This window comes from Artibeus jamaicensis, unplaced genomic scaffold, assembly GCF_021234435.1.
Source record: "Artibeus jamaicensis isolate MK-2021 breed Jamaican fruit bat unplaced genomic scaffold, CSHL_Jam_final contig_76, whole genome shotgun sequence".
In the NCBI taxonomy this organism is placed as follows: domain Eukaryota; kingdom Metazoa; phylum Chordata; class Mammalia; order Chiroptera; family Phyllostomidae; genus Artibeus; species Artibeus jamaicensis.
Genome location: NW_026521954.1, coordinates 13,109,985 through 13,129,920, shown reverse-complemented (window position 1 = coordinate 13,129,920; position 19,936 = coordinate 13,109,985). Strand labels below are relative to the sequence as shown.

Here is a 19,936-nt window from a genome sequence, read left to right as displayed (position 1 = left end):
TGATTCTCAGCTTTATCCACTCTACTGTTTACCTGTAAATTATTCTTTATTTCAAGTACTGTATCCTTCATTTCTGACTGGATCTTTTTTATGCTGTTGAGATCCTCACTAAGTTCCTTGAGCATTCTTATAACCACTGTTTTGAACTCTGCATCTGATAGATTGCTTATCTCCGTTTTGTTTAGTTCTTTTCTCTGGAGTTTTGATCTGTTCTTTCATTTGGGCCATGTTTCTTTGTCTCCCACTTTGGCAGCCTCCCTGTGTTTGTTTCTATGTAATAGGTAGAGCTGCTTTGACTCTGTGTCTTGGTAGAGCAACCTAACGTAGTAAGTGTTCTGTAGGGTCCAGTGGCACAATCTCCCTATTTCCCAAGCTGGGTACTCGAGATGAGCTCTTCATGTGAGTTGAGTACACCCTCCTCTTGTATTTGAGCCTTGGTTGCGGTTGGCAGATCAATGGAAGGGATTTACCCAGGCCAGTCAGCTGCAAGGATCAGCTGTGACCACTTACCACCAACCTCTTCCCTATATGAAGGATCAGCTGTGCAGGGGCAGGGAGGTGATGCTCCAACATGGTCTATAGCTGTCCACTAGTTGCTCTGGCCCTGGGGTTTCCCAGGTGGTGCAAGCCAAGGTCAGCCCCCACCTGTGTTTTTCTGGGGGCCTGAGTTATAAAGCAATCCGAAATGGCTGCTATCTGTGCTGGGCTTGGAGATTCCCAGCTGAAATCAATCTGTGAATCTAGGCTGGTTGCTTCCAGTGCCAGACCTGGGGTTCACTGAGGCTGGCTCTTGCTTTTTGTTTGAGAGGATTTAGGAAGTTGTGGAGCATCGGCCAAGACCAGTTATTCATATGGAAAAGCAGCTTGTGCAGGCCCATAAGTTGTGTGGGGTGGAGTCTCTGGGGATCTCCAAGGTTGATCAAACAGTGTTAGCTAGGTTGACAGAATATCAAATATGGTACCAGCCTGCCAGCTCCATGGCTGCATGGGGGCGAGGGGGTGCTCAGAAAAGGGACAGTGGCCTTCGCTCACCCTTATGCCAGACACTTCAGCCTCTCCCTGTATGCCACTGGTGCCCTTCAAGCTGCCACCCTGATGCTGGAGCTCAAGGAAGTGAGTCTGAGTAAATGAGTCAGTGTGTTGATTCTTTAAGAGGAACTGCTTGGGGCTCCAGAAGTTTTTTCCATTGACTCAATCCCCGCTGGTTCGCACAGCCAGAAGTTGTAGGGACTTAACTTCCTGGCACTGTACCCTGGGCTAGGGGGCCTGGTGTGAGGCTGGGACTCCTCACTCCTGAGATATTCTTCCTGAATTTTTATCCTTCCACGCATGTGTGAGGGACCACCCCATTCCACACCTGTGCCCCTCCTATCAGTCTGGATATGTGTGGTCTCTTTAATTCCATAGTTGTCAGATTTCCATTCAACTTTATTTCTGACAGGTCTGAGGGACAGTTGTTCTATATTTTAGTTGTAATTTTGATGTGGTTGTGTGAAGAGGTGAGCCATGTCTGCCAACACCGCCATCTTGACCAGAAGTCTTGACCATTTTTCAACTGGATTTTTCTCCTCTTATTAATATGTAGCCATCCGTGGTCTTCATCAGTCTTGTGTTCCAGATACTTCTTCCATTTTGGCTCACCTTTTAACTCTCTTAAAATGTCTTTTCTTTATGGTTAATGCATCTTGTATCTTGTTTAAGTCTTTCCCTACCACGAGTTTGTGAAGATTTATCTATATTGTCTTCTAGAAGTCTTCTTTGTCTTTTACATTTAGTTGTGTGTGTCTGTGTGAGCAGTATGGGGCAGAGGGTCGTCTCATTTGTTACCATTTGGGTAGCCATTCAGTGAAGATGATCTTTACCTTAGTGCTCTACAGTGATATTGTTAAATCAAATGTCTGTATGATTCTGGGTTCACTACTTCATTCCATTTATGTAAGTCCTTTGGGCAACCAAATACCCTTATAAGGAAAAGGAGATAAGAAAATAGTGAAAACTTTACTGAGTACGTGGCTGAAATTGATAACTGGGTTAAGATCTCAACTTTGCCACCTACTAGTTCTGTAACACTGGGGTAAGTTGTCATTTCTCTGAGGCCCTGTGTCCTGCCCTTTCCATTGAGCTCATGGTATTATAAGGATTACTGACTCAATGAGAGTAAGGTGTTTAGAACAGCACTGGCACTTAGTAAACACTCAATAAATATCAGTCTGATCTCTAATCTGCGATTTAAATACTCATGTAGTGCCAAACCCTAACCTGAAATCAAGTTTATTCTACTTAGCATCAATATTTATACATTTTTACAGCGAAAATGTCAGCAGATTCGGTTACAGGGTGCTGTCCAGGTCCCACTTAGGGTGTTTGCATCTTACTTGCTAGAAATGGAAAGTTCTCAATCCGGAAGCACACCTGGCCCCAGGGGCGCAGTAAGGGATGTGGGCCTATGTTAATTATTAGCTCACTGTCTTGCAGCCTGGGGGCAAGACACTGGGTGACCACTGGGTGGGCCTCCAATTCACATTAATAACACCATTTAATTCAATCGATTCTACCCTGTGGGACAACAGTAGACACAAACAGTGTGCTGAACAGGAGTACTTTGGCAGTGGTGTGAGAGCCCGGGCTCTGTGTTTACAGCACTAAGTGGTGATAGACTCTGTGCCTGAGACGGAACCAAGTCAGGCACGTATTCTGCATTCTGCAGCAAACTGTGTTCCCCTCAAAGGGAGGGTCTAGACATACACACACAGTCTGCCTTTCCTCCACACTTTGTACAAAAAGTAATACAAAAACTAAAGCCCAGAACAAGAATCAAACAGACATCCGTCCTGATCTATTACTGAGATCCATACACATTTTAAAAAGGTCTCCTGATTGAACCAGCATTTTGCCTTTTCAATTGGAACATAAAAGGGAAACCTTTCTTTTTCCAAGTTTTTTTTGAAGTTTCCATCTGTCTATTAGCTCCTGGTTGAGAGTGATAAAGAGATGTGAAGGCAGGTAGGTCTGTGCCCCACATCAGAGCCCACAGTCACTGTGGGAGGCTTGTCAGAATGAATGTCCAATGAAGGCTGGCTGCTGGGAGCCCCCGGTGTGTCTGCAGCCCTCATGCTCAGGGCTGCAGGCAGAGCTGATCTCCATGAATGCCAGTGGTTTAGCACTGTCTCCGAGGGCTGGCTTTTAAGTCAGGCACCCACTAGCAAAACCATTATCCCTCAAAAATGACTTGGTTTCTAATGCCTGCTCTCCAAGCAGTATGTCCTGGCCTTTGGGCCAATGTGACTAGCATCTGAGGCTGTGGAGTAATGACCTCAAGGTTCTAGGTGAGTCTAATCAAAGCTTTTCATCTCCCAACATCAGCGGTTCCCGGTGAAAACTATAATGGTTAACACCGAGTACGTATACATGCCAGGTACTGTTCTCTGTGCTATAAATATTGTAGCTCGTTTTACTCTGATAAGGACCCTTATTCCCATTTTACACAGAGCAAGTAAAGGCAGAGGCAGCAGGGGGCAGAGTGGGGAACTGATTTCAGATCCGTAGCCAGTGGCTGGCTGGCTGGCTGCTCAGCCACAGGGAGGTCCTGGCCCTGGCGCTGCAGGCTCCTGGAAGCAGCACTCTTGACCTCTTCCCCTGATGGTGGGCAGAGCTCTTGGCTTTGGAATGAGACCAGCCTACTTGCAATGGAGCACATCCACTACGCATTAGTCGTGGGCAGCTGGCCCGCTAGTAAGCTGCTAAGCCTCACTTGCCTCAGCTGTAAAACCAGGACCCTAAGGCAGAGGAAATAAGATCCGGGTTTTGGAATAAGATCCTAGCTCTGCAAATCCCGAATGGTCCCATGTCATGCCCCCCTACCTCTCTAAGCTCTCAACTAGAAAAGGAGCTACTTTTAGTCCAAGAAGGCGTTTGCCTGGGCATTAGAGAACGTGTCCGCCTGGCACAGAACCGGGTTGCTGATAGGATAAGTGTGGTGATGGGCTTTCCCTGGGACAGGTCTCCTCCCGGTCAGGATAGAGAAGGAGGTGCGACAAGGCCCACACAGGGCGGACCAGACGGAGGGTGAAACGGGGCCATGGTTCGCCAAAGCCCAACAAGCTGCTGGGGAAGCAGTTTTCCTTTTTTTAAAAAAAAAATATTTATTGGAGTGACATTGGTGCGTAGGGCCATGTAATTTGTGTGCCCACCGCTCCAATCATCTCCTGTCACCCTGTATTTGCCCCCTTTACCCTTGACTGTGCCTCGCACGGTGAGAGCAGCCCCAGCCCCTTCCCCAGCCTGACCCACTCAGCCCTGTCGCAGACCCGGGGCTCCGAGTGTCTACTGCTGAGTCCAGAAAGCAGAGAGCATCCCCAAGACTAAGGCTGAACAATCCTGGCTTTGTTTTCAAAGGTTTTGTCCCTGGGTTTTGCAGTTGGCTTCTGTCTGACTTGCTCCGCACCAGAGGAGCTAAACTGGAAGATTCAGGTTCTCCGGGAGGGGAGCGGCGGACACCGGGAGCCCCACTTCCATCCCCGTGCTGGGATCTTTTGCGGCCCGCGGTGCTGAGGCGGAGGGGAGAGAGCGCGCCGGCCGGGGGCCAGGGAGCACGGGGCGCCGGCACCTTCGCTGCCCTGGGACGCCGGGGAAAGGCCGCGACTTCTCCCCGTCGCCTTTCTTTCCTCGTCGCTGCGGGCGAGGTCACGATGGGCTCATTAAGCCGGCAGGTAGGCTGTGTCCTGGCGGCGGCAGGCGGGCCTGGAATGTGCGAGGGGCGTGGTGATAGCCCCTGCCGCCGGCCTCTTTGCGCAACACCTTGGCTACAAATACCCGGGCCGCCGCGCTCCACCTGGGTGCCTCCTTCGGTCCATTACCTGCGCGGGGAGCGCTGGTGAGTACCGCCGCCTCTGGGGCAAGGGCGCTTCTCGCTCCTATCTCACTCCTGAAAGAACCTTTATTTACTTTTAATTGATTCTTTTAGATATCCCTCGATGCTGACCTCCAGGAACTTGGCGGACTTTGGGCCGCGGAAGAGAAAAATAATAATAAGCCTGCAAATTTTCAGATTTTTTCCCCCTTAATGTTACTGCTACTGCCACTCCTGTGACTACTACACACTATTGCTTCTGGCAGTGTTATTCACGAGCCACCCTTGGGGGGTCTAAAATCACAGATGCTCTAGGGTCCATGGTTTAAGCGGGGGAAAATGGGGTGGGAGTGGGAACGGAGGTACCACACAGGAATCAAGAGGGCGAGGTGCGCTTTTTGGTCACTGATCTGCGGTGTGACCCAAGGCAGGTCTCTGAGCCCCACGTGCCTCAGCTCCCCCTTTTTACTACCAGAACAAAACCATCTGGGAGATTTGTTTGAGCTGAAAATTCTGGGTTTGTGTGGTTCTCTGCATACTTCCCCCCTCCCCCCACCTTGATTGACTTCCACGTGCTCAGTTCTTTATCCAGAATGACTGCAAGAGACCGTCCTAACTAGCTGGCCCATTAGGGCAGGCAGCCTAAATCAGCAAAGGGCTGGCTTATCCTTCAGCTTGTCTTGGGAGAACAGAGCCCACAAAGTTTTCCAGTGGTTTGAGGGTACCAGGCCAGCTGGCTTGGGAAATGGCTTGCCAGGTGACGGGCACAGGTGCAGCTTTGTTGGGGCGAATGAGAATCTCCAGGCCAGAAAGAGGGAGGTTCGTGGAAGGGAATTAACTCAGTCTTTAGATGCCCTGGGGCAGATGTCTGCCTTGGGTAGCTGGCAAGGAGGTGAACCGAGGTAGAATATCTCCTCCACGGCCAGGACGCAGCTTTTTCAAACAGGTGAATTTTGTGGAGCTTGTGGATTTTATCACTTGTAATCTTCTCTCCTTGTTTAGGCTCAAGGAGAGATTTCTTGGCCAGCCCTCCTGGGTTGGAATTCCTTAACCTGGTGCCGGTGGGATTTTGCTGCAAAGTTGAGCCTCCTAGGAGACCATTGTTTCAGACCATTAAGAGATTTTGAACTTCTCTGTGCCAGCCACCCAGCTGATAACTATCTCCTATTTTTATAACTTTGGACACTGGTGGCAAGCAGGGCATACCTCCAAAACCCTCTCCAAACCACTCAACCATCCCATGAAAAGAAGTCCCCAGTGGTGGAAGGATGCCTGGGTCATTGCTGTTAGACACAAAGTTGACAAAAATAGCCCGAGTTCAGTTTAAGGAAGAAAACAGCCCCCTCCCGCACCCCTCCTCCCACCTCCGCCCTGGGGACAGCAGGACGGGATCGGCAGGGAGTAATCAGGGCATCCCAGTGAGTCATTTCATTCCAATGAATTTCAAAAATGCAAAAGAGTGCAAAAAGAAGGCTGCAAAGAGATTGAAATGAATTTTAAATGTTTATTTTTATAAATTAGCCCTTTTAACTCTCCAGTGCAATGCAAAATAATTGACGGAGTTGTCAGTTAATTACAGGATTTATTTAAAATATAAATACAAATTAAAGGTGCACTGGGAGGGGGGGTTTGGTCAGGAAGCCCTAGTTCAAAGAGAGGGTAGATGTCTTTTTAAAACCCCATTAGAGCATATCAAGAGTCTAAAGCCTTTCAGCAACTTAAAACCCAGGCCGGTTGCTTCCCTGTCTCTGTCCCACACACCTCCCTCCCTCCCACTGTTTCCTTGGAGATCATTTTGCCTCGTGATGGCTAAAGCTCAAGAAAAGTACCCATCACCCTCTTGGGAATTTGTGAAATCTTGGTCATTTTTTCACTGTATAAGAAAATATTACTCGCACACACTGAGAACAGCGGAGTCAGACTACCCGAGTCCGAATTGCCTCTCAGGTGTGGCTGGCTTGCAGTTAGGTCTTGTGCCCAGTCTCCTGCTAATGTTGGTCCTAAGTATAAACACTACAGTGAATTTCATACAACTTTGTAAAGTTGCACATGAGATTCAGGGGGTTCATGTGTGTACAAGGCTTACAGCAGTGCCTGGTACAATACACGCAGACACACAGCTGGCTACTCAGTGTCCCGTATGTTGGGGCTCCAGCGGTCATCCCCCTTGCCCATGGAGGCCACCTCCTGGTGGGAGCATGTGTGGGTGTCGTAGTCTGTAGGACGCTGCCTTGTGCCGCCGCCTCTCCCCACTTGTTCAGATGCCTTTGGGCTGAGCACAGGCAGGCCCAGGACAGGTCTGGGTTGGAGAGGCCCAATGCAAGTGTAGGGGCTGGGTGACTTCCAGGTGCCCTACATTTCCCTGTTACCCAGGTGTAAGAAGAGCCGGCAAGGTTCCCCTCCTTAGCCTGCAAGAGTTCCTCTTGGCATTGGGCACACAGGTGGATGCAGGAAGTTGAGCTAAAGGGCTGTCAACACAGCCAGTTCAATTATAGGGACCAGGGGCGGGGGGTGAAGGAGCAGATGCGTGAGCATAACCCTAATTGAGTGTCTGGGCCTTAAAAACACCTTTCTGAATATAAGAACTGTCGGAGTGGATGCCTTTCCTCTTCCTCTGCTCCTTCGCAGGTAGTGAGCATGCGCTGGAGCGTGGCTTGTGGAGGTGGGGAGAGGGAATAGCTGGATCAGGGCTGTGGGGTTAGGAGAAAGCCTTGGAGGGGGGCGGAAAGGGTCCGAGGACCCCTGCTGGTGTCTACTGAAGGCTAGAAAGAACGGGGGGGGGGGGGGTTCCACAAAGGGCCGTTAATCCAGTTAGCACACGGCAGGGTAATAATTGCTACTATTTATCGGATGCCTGCTCAATTCCAGGCCAGGCACTTTTCTACAAATCCCCATTAATCTCTTGACCCTGCACAATAAGAATTATCCCCATTGTATACGTACCTGGGGAAACCAACACACTCATGTTCAGAGGCATAAAGTGATTTGAGTCAACACACACCCACCAATCACGGGCACCTCTGGGGTTTGCACCAGGTCCAGTGCCCATGCTTGCGCGGCAGACCCAATGGTTGTTGGTAAAGCGGGTAGAATGTGTAGGAGCACACAGGTCAAGTCCACCGGGGCCCCTTAGAGGACTGTGAGGACTTGGCAGACCATGAGCTGACAAAGATGGAGAGGTTTGCACCTGCTCTTTCACTAAAAGGGACAGTTAAGATGGATGGAGGCTGAGACGACTTAGGGAAATCAAAGTATTTGAGGCGAGCATGGAAGAACACAAGAAGAAGTGGTGGATTTAGGGACTCCCTGGGTGGGTGGTTGAAGGAGGCCTGCAGAGGAGTGTAAAACGGCGCTAAGAGCCCACACTTAGAAAGTGTAAGCACGTCCACTCCCCCAAATCTTGCAACTACTGGCTCTCCCGGTCATGACGACCGAGTGCCCCTCCTTTCAGTGGCTGCTCCTTTAAGCCCTGTTTTCCCATCCACAGACCATGGCTCCTTGGCCGGAGGTGGAAAATGCCCAGCCCAACCCCAGTAAATACATCGAAGGGACCGCCAAGGCTGGGAAAGACAAGGAGACGGACAAAAGTAAGTGCCGCTCGCCTCGTCCCTGATGGGCCTCCTCCGGGGACCCTGGGGCACGCAGGGCTGACTCCTCCTTCCTCCCGGCCTTTGGGCAGATGACACTGGGATCATTCTGACCAAGATCGAACTTCTGCCATCGCACTCCACTGTGGCCCTGATCGAGGAACCCACGAAGGAGCCCACGGACTTGGAAGACCCCTGGGACCTGCCCGAGCTTAAGCCCCAGGGGATCAAGTGGTCAGGTAAAAATGAGATCGGCACTTTTACCGGATCACCTCGCTTCTTATTGTCCCGCTGTCCTTTCAACAAAGGTCCTGGCAAGGGCTGTCACATGACAGTCCAGGAGGCTTGCAGTCAGAGCATGGTGTGATGGTTGGGGAATCGTCTGTTCTTTTTTCCATTCATTCAGCAAATGTGTCGTTGCTGGGGTTATAATCAGGCCAGACACAGCGCTGCTCCTTAGCATCCACTGTGTGCTGACCAGGTCCCGGGTACTGTCCTGGGTGAACAGCCAGGGCCCCTGCTCTGAGAGCTGGTGGGTGGGTGGGGTCCCCTCACTTAAATGCGAGCATCAGAGGAGACTTTTGGAAGATGGAGACTGTATAGCCAGATGAGCCGGGCAAGCAAATGCTGCACTTTTCCTGATGCAAGGAGTAAGGTCTGTCTGGATCACACAACTGGGAAGGGAGCTGGGAGGGAGGAGGTAAAAACCACTTGAAGGGTAAATAGCCATCAAGGATGCAGCCTGGCCTGAGCCCTCCCCAAATGGAGGCTGTGATTGCTACCTTGCAGCCACATGATAGAAAATAGTCTCTGCTGTGGGGAAGGTGCTTCGCGGAGCCATTATCTCTGACCCCGCCCTTAGCAGGTGATAATTGCCTTTCACTGCCTCACCTGGTGATACTGGTTCAGCTGGGCTTGGAGCCTGGTTTGCTTGTCCCCAGACAACCCTGAACCCCCCATCCCAAATGCAAATCCTGTAACGACCCTTCCCCATGGATTTCACCTAAACTAAGTGGACCGTAGTGGTGATCACTTTGAAACGGCAGCCTCAGCCACCCTCCACCTCTGGGCCTCACTGTCCACGAGAGCTCCCAGCCCCCTGGCTGGGGCAGGGGGGCGGGGGGTGGGGAGAGCTCTGAGCTCATTGCCCAGCTCCTCAGGGTTTCAGACACTAAATGCCTTAGTGCCTTTCCCGCTCCCCCCAGAGAGAGACACCAAAGAGAAGATTCTGTGTGTCATCCAAGGGATCGGGAAGTTCATTCTGCTCCTGGGATTCCTCTACTTGTTCGTGTGCTCCTTGGACGTTCTCAGCAGTGCCTTCCAGCTGGTGGGAGGTATGGCTGAAAGGGGCCAGGGGGTGCGGGTGTTCCCATTGGTTCAGACCCTCGCCACTCAGCAAGCCCTCTCCCACTCGCTGCTTCTGAAGCCTGGGGGCCACTGGGCGTCATCTCCTGTTCCACTGAGGAGAAAACTGAGGCCTGTAGGAGTCTACGGACGGCTGTGGTGGCTGAGGCCCTTCCAGGCGTTCAGCCCCTTTGTGTGTGTCCACAAATCCCGGACATGAAGCTGTTTGATGTAAAGATCTATCTCAGGGACCCAATCTTTCTTTGCCCCCTGCCCTGCCAACTGAAGGGAGTATTGGATAAGACTCTTCTTAGGCCAGAGCAACTATGGAAGACCAGGGTGGACCTTTGCTGGAGAAGGACAGGAGGTCTCAGCCAGGGGTACTCACCCAGGGCTGAGTGTGGCTGTGCATTGTGAGGGGGGGCCCAAGTGAAATCACCATGCTCTTGGTTGCCTTTGTTATTACCCAAAATGGGTAATAACACTAATAAGCTAGCTGGCACTTTGAGTGCCTGCTGGGTACTGGTATTTTTAGGGGCACTGTCTTAAAGTCACCTCCACTATCTGGGTTTCAGTCTCCATAAAATGGACTGGAATGGCTTGGGGGTCTCACGGACATACTCAGAAATGACACTCCCAGCATTCAATTACAGGCTGTGGCTAGGGCCAGGGGTTTGGGGGGATGGTGGACAGATGAGAAGACCCACTCCTGGAGGGTAAGTCTTATGAACTGGAACACAGCCGGGAGACAGGACTCAGGACAGGAGGGTCACTGCATCAGTCCAGGTGTGGAGTCGAGGCCAGGTTCCTGATTAGAGAAGGCTAGGACAGGGTTTGCTGAAAGAGAGGCTGAAGGATGGAAGGGTGCAGGACGGAGCCACACGAGGAACGGGGCCGAGGGTGGGTGGGCCAGGCCTCCTGGCACCAGGGCAGCTCGGGGGAAAACGCAGAAAGAAGCGAGATGCTGCAGGCATGGGGGCTGGGCTGGGCTGCCCTCCCCACGGCCAGCGTTGACCCCGGCTGGAGGCTTCAGCACTCCGTGCCCACCTAACCCTCTGTCATGCGGCCGTGGGTTTGTTTTTTTCAGGAAAGATGGCCGGGAAGTTCTTCAGCAACAACTCTATTATGTCCAACCCCATGGCGGGGCTGGTGATCGGGGTGCTGGTGACCGCCATGGTGCAGAGCTCCAGCACCTCCACGTCCATCGTCGTCAGCATGGTGGCCTCCTCACGTGAGTCCAGGTGTCTCCCTTTGCAGCTGGGGCGTACTCGGAATGCGCCCTGGCGGGACATCATCATCTCCCCACCTTGTCCAACCATGATGTCTTCCACTCTGGGTCACAGGCGGTCTCCTGGGTCTATCAGTGTAGACATGTCTGAGAGTGGACTCTGGTGCTCGAACTACCTAGAGCTGAGCTGCCCAGCCCAGCAGCCCCTTGCCACATGTCGCTATTTCATACTGTTTCACCTTTAACTGATTTTGATTTAAAATAAAAAAACTCGGTTGCTCAGTTGCATCAGCTATATTTTAAGGGGCCAGTAGTCACGTGGCCAGCACCTGAGTTACTGAAGGGCAAAGACAGCGTTTCCATCACTGTTTAGTGCTAAGAGTAAAGACATCCAATCACATCACATGTTGGTGTGGGACAGCCGAGCTTGGGGAGCTGGCATTCCAAACTCGAATGTGACTGGTACTTGCCCTGGCTTAGCTGAGACAGACCCCCTGAGGGGAACCAGCGTGAACACATGAATTTTCAGCCCAAACCAGCATTTCAGCCAAAATTAGGCTGAATTAGAAAAAGGTATTACTTCTTTAAAATACTTATACAGGATTTGGCAGAAGGAACACCTGCTTGAGTGTGGTTGGTAGGGTAATAATTTATAGTTTTAATTTGAACATTTCACCTAAAATGTCATATGGTGTGCTTAAGTATGATATTGTTACAGAACTACATGCTTATGATTTTGTAATAAAAGATTTTATGATAAAACAGGGGCGTTATTTGTGCCGGACCCTGTATATGCTAGAATGTTATGGCAATAAACTAATTTTGTAGAAAAAAGAAATTGCCAGGAATTTGCTATGATAAACGCACAAATCTGTAAACGATGTTTTCTGGTCTTTAAGGTAGCCTTGCATCTGAGGAATTCAGAACGGCACTTTTGAACCAAGGCCCACAGAAGGGCTTCTTGGCATCTGTGGATTCCCTGAAATTATGCACTAAAATTTTTTTGGTCCACGTGCCTGTTTCTATGGGGAACCGCTGTAGCGTTCGTCAGATTCCCCGCAAGGCGCAGAGTCCTAAGAGGTTAAGAACTGCTGCTCTAGGGAGTCCCTAGCCTGATGCGTTCGGCTGCCCGGGTCCCACCAGAAGCTGGCCGGGCTGCCGTTTCACACTCACTTGCTTGCTGACTTATGTTCCCTGCACCCCAGTGCTGACGGTACGGGCCGCCATCCCCATCATCATGGGAGCCAATGTGGGGACCTCGATCACCAACACCTTCGTGGCACTCATGCAGGCAGGAGACCGGGCTGTGTTCAGAAGGTAAGAGACACAGAACCAGCTCTTGCCACCATCAGGCCCATCGGCTCGGGCCAGGTTGCCGTGAACTACCATTTAATAGCCAATGAGAATATGTTCATCCTTCCCGGGTCACTTATTACCGGCCACAGTGAGTGCAGCTGAGAGGAGGGATCACATACTGAGCCACCACACCCTGAACTGTGTGGCAAGGATAAAAACGGCATCACCACTGTGTCGTCTAGAGGAGTAAACACAATCGTGCGGGTAATTACTTAACAACATGCCTGGCACAGAGTCAGGGCCCCCCAAATGCAAGTCCTAGCCAGAAGCTCGCCTGCAGCAGGGCATAGTTCGAACAAGGCCAGCCAGGTCAGGACTCCCTGTCCTGCTTAGTCAGAAATAGTTGCAACCCGAAGCTTCCATTCTGGGCCAGCTCAACCCCTGCCACTTCTCGGTTCTTCACATGCCTGCCACTGAAAGGCAGAATGGAGCTTTTGTGGTTGTGGGAGACAGGAACGTGCGGCGGGTTGGATCCAGGCAGAGAGAGCCCTTTCCTCTCAGAAGGTTAACGAGAAAGTTAAGTCCATTTCCCGGGCTCTCTTCTCACAGGTGACAGCTTTTTCAGCTTTTGTACTTAATAACGCAGAGGAGCAGTTGTCAGCTTGTCTGTGTCGTGCTCATGCTGTGTGGGTCACCCACATGGCTTTCAGCTGGCTGGTTGGGGCGCCACAAACACCCCCACCCTCCTTTGGTCCCTGATGAAATGCTGATGCACATTATCTGGGGGTTTGCTAAGCTGATCTTCTCAAGAAGCCAAGTAGGCTTTTCTACACGCCCATTTCACTGATGTAAAAAGGCGAAGAGGTGGAAGTGGCTTCTCTGGTGCGCTTGAGTGTGATATTGTTGTGTTACAGAATTACACACCTGAGGCACATGGCTGGGAATCTAGGTTTTCTTATTTCAGATTTTGACCTCTTTTCACTGTTCCACAAATTTTGGCCTCTGGATAACCTATGAACTAGGCACACATGCTCTCTGGAGGCACCTGCGCGTAGGGATGTCGTTGACCCTGCCCGTCCGTTTGGCATATGTTTAAATAGACTGACCTTCCTAGACTGGTGCCTACTTGGTCATTGACCAGTCTGGCCACCGGCTGAGGATGGGGTTCCCTCCTGTAGGGCTTTTGCCGGGGCCACCGTCCACGACTTCTTCAACTGGCTGTCCGTGCTGGTGCTGCTGCCCGTGGAGGCCACCACCCATTACCTGGAGGTCCTGACCAACCTGATCGTGGAGTCCTTCCACCTGAGAAACGGAGAAGATGCCCCGGCATTTCTGAAAGTCATCACAGATCCCCTTACGAAGCAAATCATCCAGGTAGCCTGGCCTGCTCTGGAAGGGAAAGCGGGAACTGCCTCCCCCTTGCACTTTACCCCCTCAGCCGGGGAAGCACAGGGCTCTATGAACACCGCTCCTTGGCTGCCTCTGAAAAAGGCCGAGAGAAGCAGGGCGGGGTGGGGGACACTAGAGAGAGTCATCAGCCTCTTTGTTTCCTTGACTTCAACGTGCATGTCATGTTGGGGAGGGAGGAGGAGGTGGTGAGAGCTTCTCAAGACTCAGGCACTGGGCACTGGGGGCCACTCTGTTCCCACTGCTGAACTCAGCACCAGTGGGCTCACCACTAAAGTACTATCCTACTTCTCACCAAAAAGAAAGGTCACTGGCCTTCCCTTCCATGTCACGGCTTTGGGCTCCGGGGTCTGTCCTCATTATTAAAATGAAAGAAGGCTTTGTGTAGGCTGCCTTGGGGAGAGAGGGCCAGCTTAGACCTTGTCCTTTCACTCTCACTTGTCAATGTCCTTCGGTCAGGAAGAGAACATCTCCACACTTTCTGGAGAGCAGCCCGCCCACTGTTCACACGGCCATCCCTTTACCTGTCAAGCACTTGCTGATGTCCAGGTGCTGGGCTGCCCCCCTCGAGTGCAGAGCGGGGGAGCCCCAGCTCCCCTCTGCAGGGCCTCGGTCTGGTCATGTCGTCCCAGCCCCTGTTTACAGAAGCCTCCCTCCCCCCCGTCAGTTCTGAGGATGTGCTGATTCTATTCTGTCTGTTGCCTTCCTCAGCTGGATAAAAAAGTCATCAGCCAAATTGCAATGAATGATGAAACAGCTCAAAACAAGAGTCTGATCAAGATTTGGTGCAAAACGTTTACCAATGTGGTAAGTTTCTAAGAATACCGCTGGGTGGATGAACTCTTGCGTCTGTACTTTAAGCAAATTCCTGCATTCAAAGTGGGCAAATAAAAGGTAAAGGAAAAGAAATTGGGGATGTCTGAAAAATCAGAAGTGGTCTGTGAGGGTCCGTAAAGAAGCAAGTCTTTGAACCTGGATGGAGAGACAGAAGGTGGTACAATAGAGGCGTCTTTTGCCGCATCCCACCACACATACATCATTCCTGCTTGGAACTGTTTTCCTGTCTCTTGGCTTATCCCTGGCTGCCTCTGTCCCCATGTATGGAGGGAACCGTGGAGGCAATGCATCACGCCCACAAGTGCACACAGACTCCCCCGACTCCTCACTAAAAACGAGTATTGTGGATGATCCATGCCATTTCTCATGTTTGCCATCCAGACTCAGATGAATGTCACTGTCCCCTCCAAAGAGAACTGCACCTCCCCCTCCCTCTGCTGGACAGATGGTTTCCACACCTGGACCATCAAGAACATGACCCACCAGGAGAATATTGCCAAATGTGAGTACTGCTCACAGCATCAGTCACTGGGACGTGCTGTCTAGGGTGCTGGTGGCTGGCGACCGAGGTTCCACTGCTGGGAGACAGAGGAATAATAACAGTCTGGCCCTGGGGGTCTCTGCCCTTCGAGTAAGGACTTCCCATGGTTTCTTCAGGTCACCACATCTTCGTGAACACCAACCTCACGGATGTTGTTGTCGGCGTCATTCTGCTGGCGGTGTCCCTGCTGCTGCTCTGTGGCTGTCTGGTCATGATCGTCAAGCTCCTGGGCTCTGTGCTCGAGGGGCAGGTAGCTGTTATCATCAAGAAGACCATCAACACCGGTAGGTGCCCAGCCCCCGTCCGGGGCTTTCTCAGGGGCGGCATCACTGTCGCCACCTCAGGGGAGCCCCTGCAGCTTCTTGTCCAGCAGTGGCCTCTCCGCATGAAGTTTATCTCTTGGATTTGACAAGCTGCAGAAGATTTTGCCCTCAGAATCTTTCTGGCTGTCATGGGTGGGAGCTGGGGAGCAGGACAAAGCTTCCATGCGAGGTTCTGAGAAAGAAGCCTTCCTTCCTGTCAGCTTCCCTACCCTAGTTTGTTCGGCCCCCTCCCCAGGCCTCCAACCCTTCTAGAAGCATCATGACAGACCGCTTTTCCTCCTGCCTTCCAGATTTACCTTTTCCCTTTGCCTGGCTGACTGGCTATTTGGCTATCCTCGTGGGTGCAGCCATGACCTTCCTCGTACAGAGCAGCTCTGTGTTCACATCTACCATGACCCCGCTGATAGGTGAGCTGCTCCCTGGCTTCTCCTCCTAGTCACCATTACTGTCTCCTGTCATCCCCTGGGGCTGACGTCATGTGCTTTGTGTTTCTCCCCTGCCCGCCCGCCCCAGGTATCGGTGTGATCACCATTGAGAGGGCGTATCCCCTCACGCTGGGCGCCAACATCGGCACCACCACCACAGCTATTATGGCTGCCTTGGCCAGTCCAGGCAGTAGACTGAGGAGCTCGCTCCAGGTCAGGACGTGTTGCGTGGGGCAGGGGCTCTGTGGATGGGACACAACGCGCTCCGTGGTCTTGTAAGCGGACGGTCTCTAACAAGAGCCCAGCTCTTCTCCAGCAGATCTGAGACCGTGTTGTGGAAGAGAGGCCACAACAGGGAGACAGAGAGGTAGTGAGGCTCCCAGCACCAGCAGCTGTTTAACCAAAGGTGGGGTGGCCACCTGGTGGCTGTAGGAGGAGTCTTCAGGAAGCACAGACCCCCACTGCTCTCCCCACTCCCCCTGGGGACTCAGCCTGCGTCTGGCATTAAGAAGAATCAGGGGGCCCTTCCTTGCTGCATCAACTAGGCACCAGGGTGTATTTTACACTCACAGCACGTCTCAAGGCGAAGGAGCCACATTTCGAGTGCTCCGCTGCCATATGTGGCTCGTGGCTGATGTATTAGATGGGGCTGGTCCAAAGCCCCTGGCGTGACACCTGGTCCCTAGTGGGAGGACATGGGACAGTGCATGGCCTCGGAGCCAGGCTGCAGCCACCTGGGTTCAAAACCCACCTCTACCATGTCACCTGTTTGATTGGGAGAAAATAGCTTAACCTCATGGTGCCTCATTTCCTCTTATATCAGTTGGGGACAATATTGATAGCCACTTCATAGGACTTTGTTTTAGGATTTAAGTAATTCACATAAAGTGCTTAGGACAGTTGTCTCACCCACAGTAAGCACATAAATGTCAGCTGGTGAGGCTGCTGTCACCACCCTTCCTTCTCTCTTCCCCTCCCTGGAATGGGGCACTGAGCCAAGAGAGCCAGCTACCCTGCGAGCTTCCCTGCCCCTCCGGCTCCTAACTGCTCAGCTGGGAGCAGCAGGGCCAAGACACAGGCTAGCTAGCGCTGGGCACATTCGTGAAGTTCATTGTTAGAGCTTGCCGAAAAGACTTCGGGCTCTGAAAACCGAGCTGTGATTCAGCTAGTCCCTTCCCTCCCGCCTCCCTTCAAGTCCAGCCGCTTCCCAGGCCCTTGTGGGATACAGGTCCTGCCCACGCTGCTTTGGAGACATGGCTCTGCTGCTGATGCTTGCTAGGTGACACCCCCTTCTCCCCACTGCACAACAGACCACTCACCTGTCTAACCTCTTGTGTTGCAGATTGCTCTGTGCCACTTTTTCTTCAACATCACAGGCATCTTGCTGTGGTACCCAATCCCGTTCACCCGCCTGCCCATCCACCTGGCCAAAGGGCTGGGCAACATCTCAGCTAAGTACCGCTGGTTTGCCATCTTCTACCTGGTCGTCTTCTTCTGCCTGGTCCCGCTGACAGTGTTTGGCCTCTCGCTGGCTGGGTGGCCAGTGCTGGTGGGCGTGGGGGTGCCCGTCATCCTCGTGATCCTGCTGGTGGTGTTGCTCAAGCTCCTGCAGTCCCGCTGCCCACGCATCCTGCCCAGCAAGCTCCAGACCTGGAACTTCCTGCCCTTGTGCATGCGCTCGCTGCAGCCCTGGGACCGCGTGGTCTCTCTGGTCACCCTCTGCTGGACGAACCCGTGCTGCTGCTGCTGCCGTGCCTGCTGTCGCGCCTGCTGTATGCTCTGCTGCCCCACGAGCTGCCGCTGCAGCAGGTGCTGTCGGGACCTGGAGGAGGTGCCAGACATCCACATCAAGGCCCCGGAGGCCTTCAGCAACGCCGCCATGGTGGGAGAGGGGCACGATGGGGTCCCTAAGTCCCAAGCGAATGCCCTGGACACAAACACCATCTCCAGCAGCACGGCCTTTTAGCAGCTGTCCCAAGATAGGAGGAGGGGCCCCAAGTCTCACGTGCTCCCTCCTGGTTCTGCATGCCATTCTCCACCTCGCTGAGAAATGGCGTCAACATCAGCTCTGACTTATTCCCCTTTGCACTGCTGCAGCTAGAAAAATGATCCCAACACCCACCCATGCACGCAGATGGGTTGGCCAATAGAACTTATTTTCAGACTCAAACCGTCCTTTTCTGAAGTCCTAAAGGAGGGATTTGTGGGGGATTCTCAAAGATGCACTCATCCACACATGCTTTACTCATAATAAAACTCTCCTTTTACCAAAGACTGGCTTCAACTAAAAACAGATGCCCCTCAGGTGTCCTTGCTCCAGAGCGGCCCAGGTCAGGGGAAATGGATCTTGGAGAACACAGGTGTGGGCCTTTTTCTCTTCCTAGCACTCCCCAAGTTCCCCGACAAGGTTTTCTCACCTGGGCAGGTAGGGCTGGTCCATTTTACCAGCTGTGCCCCCGAGTTTCCAGGATGGGAGCCACATGGGAGCTGCAGAGAGATCCAGGATGCATGTTGGCTCACCTGTTGCTTCGCCCTCCAAAGAGGAGGGTGGTCCTGTTCCTGAACTGGGCAGATGGAGGATGAGAGCAAAGCAGTCCAGCAGTGGCGAGCATGGGGGGCAGGGGAGAGGTTTATCTGCTAAAAGGGCCAAGGATTTTTTTTAATTTGGCCATGTTGGAAGCCAAATTGACCGTCATAGCTAAAACCCAGGGCCACTCTTGGTCAGATTAAAATCATCCCTGTTGAGTCTTCTGGATTCAGGTTCTGAGTCCCCTCCACCTCACTGCCTTGAGTCCCAGGAGGCACCTGAGCAGGGGACAGTTCTGCATACCTGTCTCTGTGCTGCGTGCAAGGTGCCTGTGTCAGCTTCCTTTCATCCTCCCATACCCCCATGGATGGACGAACTTGGTTCCCTGCCTTCTCTTGATGCTTACAGAGCTAACTTCTCCAAGGGTGGAAGTGAGGGCCTGGCTGGACTCCCACAGAACTCTGGTCATCAAGTGGCAGTAGGGTCATGTGTGTTGGTTGGTCCAGGGGGTGGGCTTCTAGCCCCAGATGCCTTCTGTGTCCTTCTAGATCCCCTGTTGTATTTACTCCGTCACCCCCCACTGCTCCTCACCTTCCATATTCCCTGGAGAGGGAGCTCTTAACCAAGTCTGGCGGAGGCGGGGGGCGGGGCCACCATGCTCCCAATCAGCAGGTTGGGATACCAAACTGAGCCCTCCCCTAACCTTTGCCCGGGTAGATTCAAATTCCCTCACGGCCATTCATGCTCCATATTTATAACTGTACCTATACAGTGCTTGCTTTCTCTTTCTCTTTTTGTAAGTTATATAGTGAATGCATGATATGTTTTGGGTTCTCATTTGGAAATGTAAAGGAAAAACCATCTCTGTATTTTTTTAATACTGGCTTTTCAACATGCCTCTGTTAGCCATGCCCCATACCTCACTCTGTAAATACGTAAGCTAAACCTGGGCGGGGCCCTTTATATTCTAAAAATTGGGTTCTTGTATCTGCATTGATGTATTTTTTTAACTGGTTGTGGGAAGGGAGAAATAAAAATAATCAAACCACAAAAAAACGTGTTTTGCTTTCAATTACAGGGGAATAAGGGCCCCCTGGATCTAGTTCCTAAAAATGGGAGGTCCTTGTCCTCACTTGATGTTACTAGTCCCCAGCAGGGCCAGGGCTGTGATTTTGTGAACCCCTTCATCAGGAAGCAGGAAAGAGATGACAGGTATTAAAGGCAGAAAGCTTCCCTTTCTTCCCTGGTCTCTTTTGACTTGTCTTTGTAAACAGTTGTAATTTACTGATTCTCCTCGCCTTGTGATGGGGTTATATCCCAATAAACTCATAAGTTGAAAATGTGTGTGTTACATGCATTTTCCACTTACATGCATTGTAAGTGGAAAATGCATGTAACACACCTTCCCTACTGCAGATCATAGATTAGTCCCGCCTACCTTCAATGTGCTCAACAGTTTCCAAACAAGGTGTCAACATTGCCCCACAGAACACCGTGTTCACCCATGGGGCTGACAATGCTGGGGCTCATGACCACGGCCCGAGAGCCGAGTTTGGTGGCCCCTAAAAAAAC

At 51.9% G+C, this 19,936-nt stretch overlaps 1 protein-coding gene across 2 annotated transcripts; it reads left to right on the top strand.

The window, feature by feature from the left end:
- The first annotated feature begins 4,803 nt into the window (after nucleotides 1-4,803).
- SLC34A2 (solute carrier family 34 member 2) lies at nucleotides 4,804-19,404 on the top strand. Of its 2 annotated transcripts, XM_037155531.2 has the most exons (13): nucleotides 4,804-4,873; nucleotides 8,337-8,436; nucleotides 8,529-8,675; nucleotides 9,642-9,770; nucleotides 10,868-11,011; nucleotides 12,214-12,325; nucleotides 13,483-13,678; nucleotides 14,423-14,518; nucleotides 14,930-15,050; nucleotides 15,206-15,373; nucleotides 15,703-15,819; nucleotides 15,926-16,050; nucleotides 17,180-19,404. In XM_037155531.2, the coding sequence occupies exons 2-13, from the start codon at nucleotides 8,340-8,342 to the stop codon at nucleotides 17,801-17,803; spliced, it is 2,076 nt and encodes a 691-aa protein (XP_037011426.2). In that variant the 5' UTR covers nucleotides 4,804-4,873; nucleotides 8,337-8,339; the 3' UTR covers nucleotides 17,804-19,404. The 2 variants fall into 2 exon arrangements, with proteins under 2 accessions (XP_037011426.2, XP_053528233.1); XM_053672258.1 differs by lacking the exon at nucleotides 9,642-9,770.
- Nucleotides 19,405-19,936: the final 532 nt, after the last annotated feature.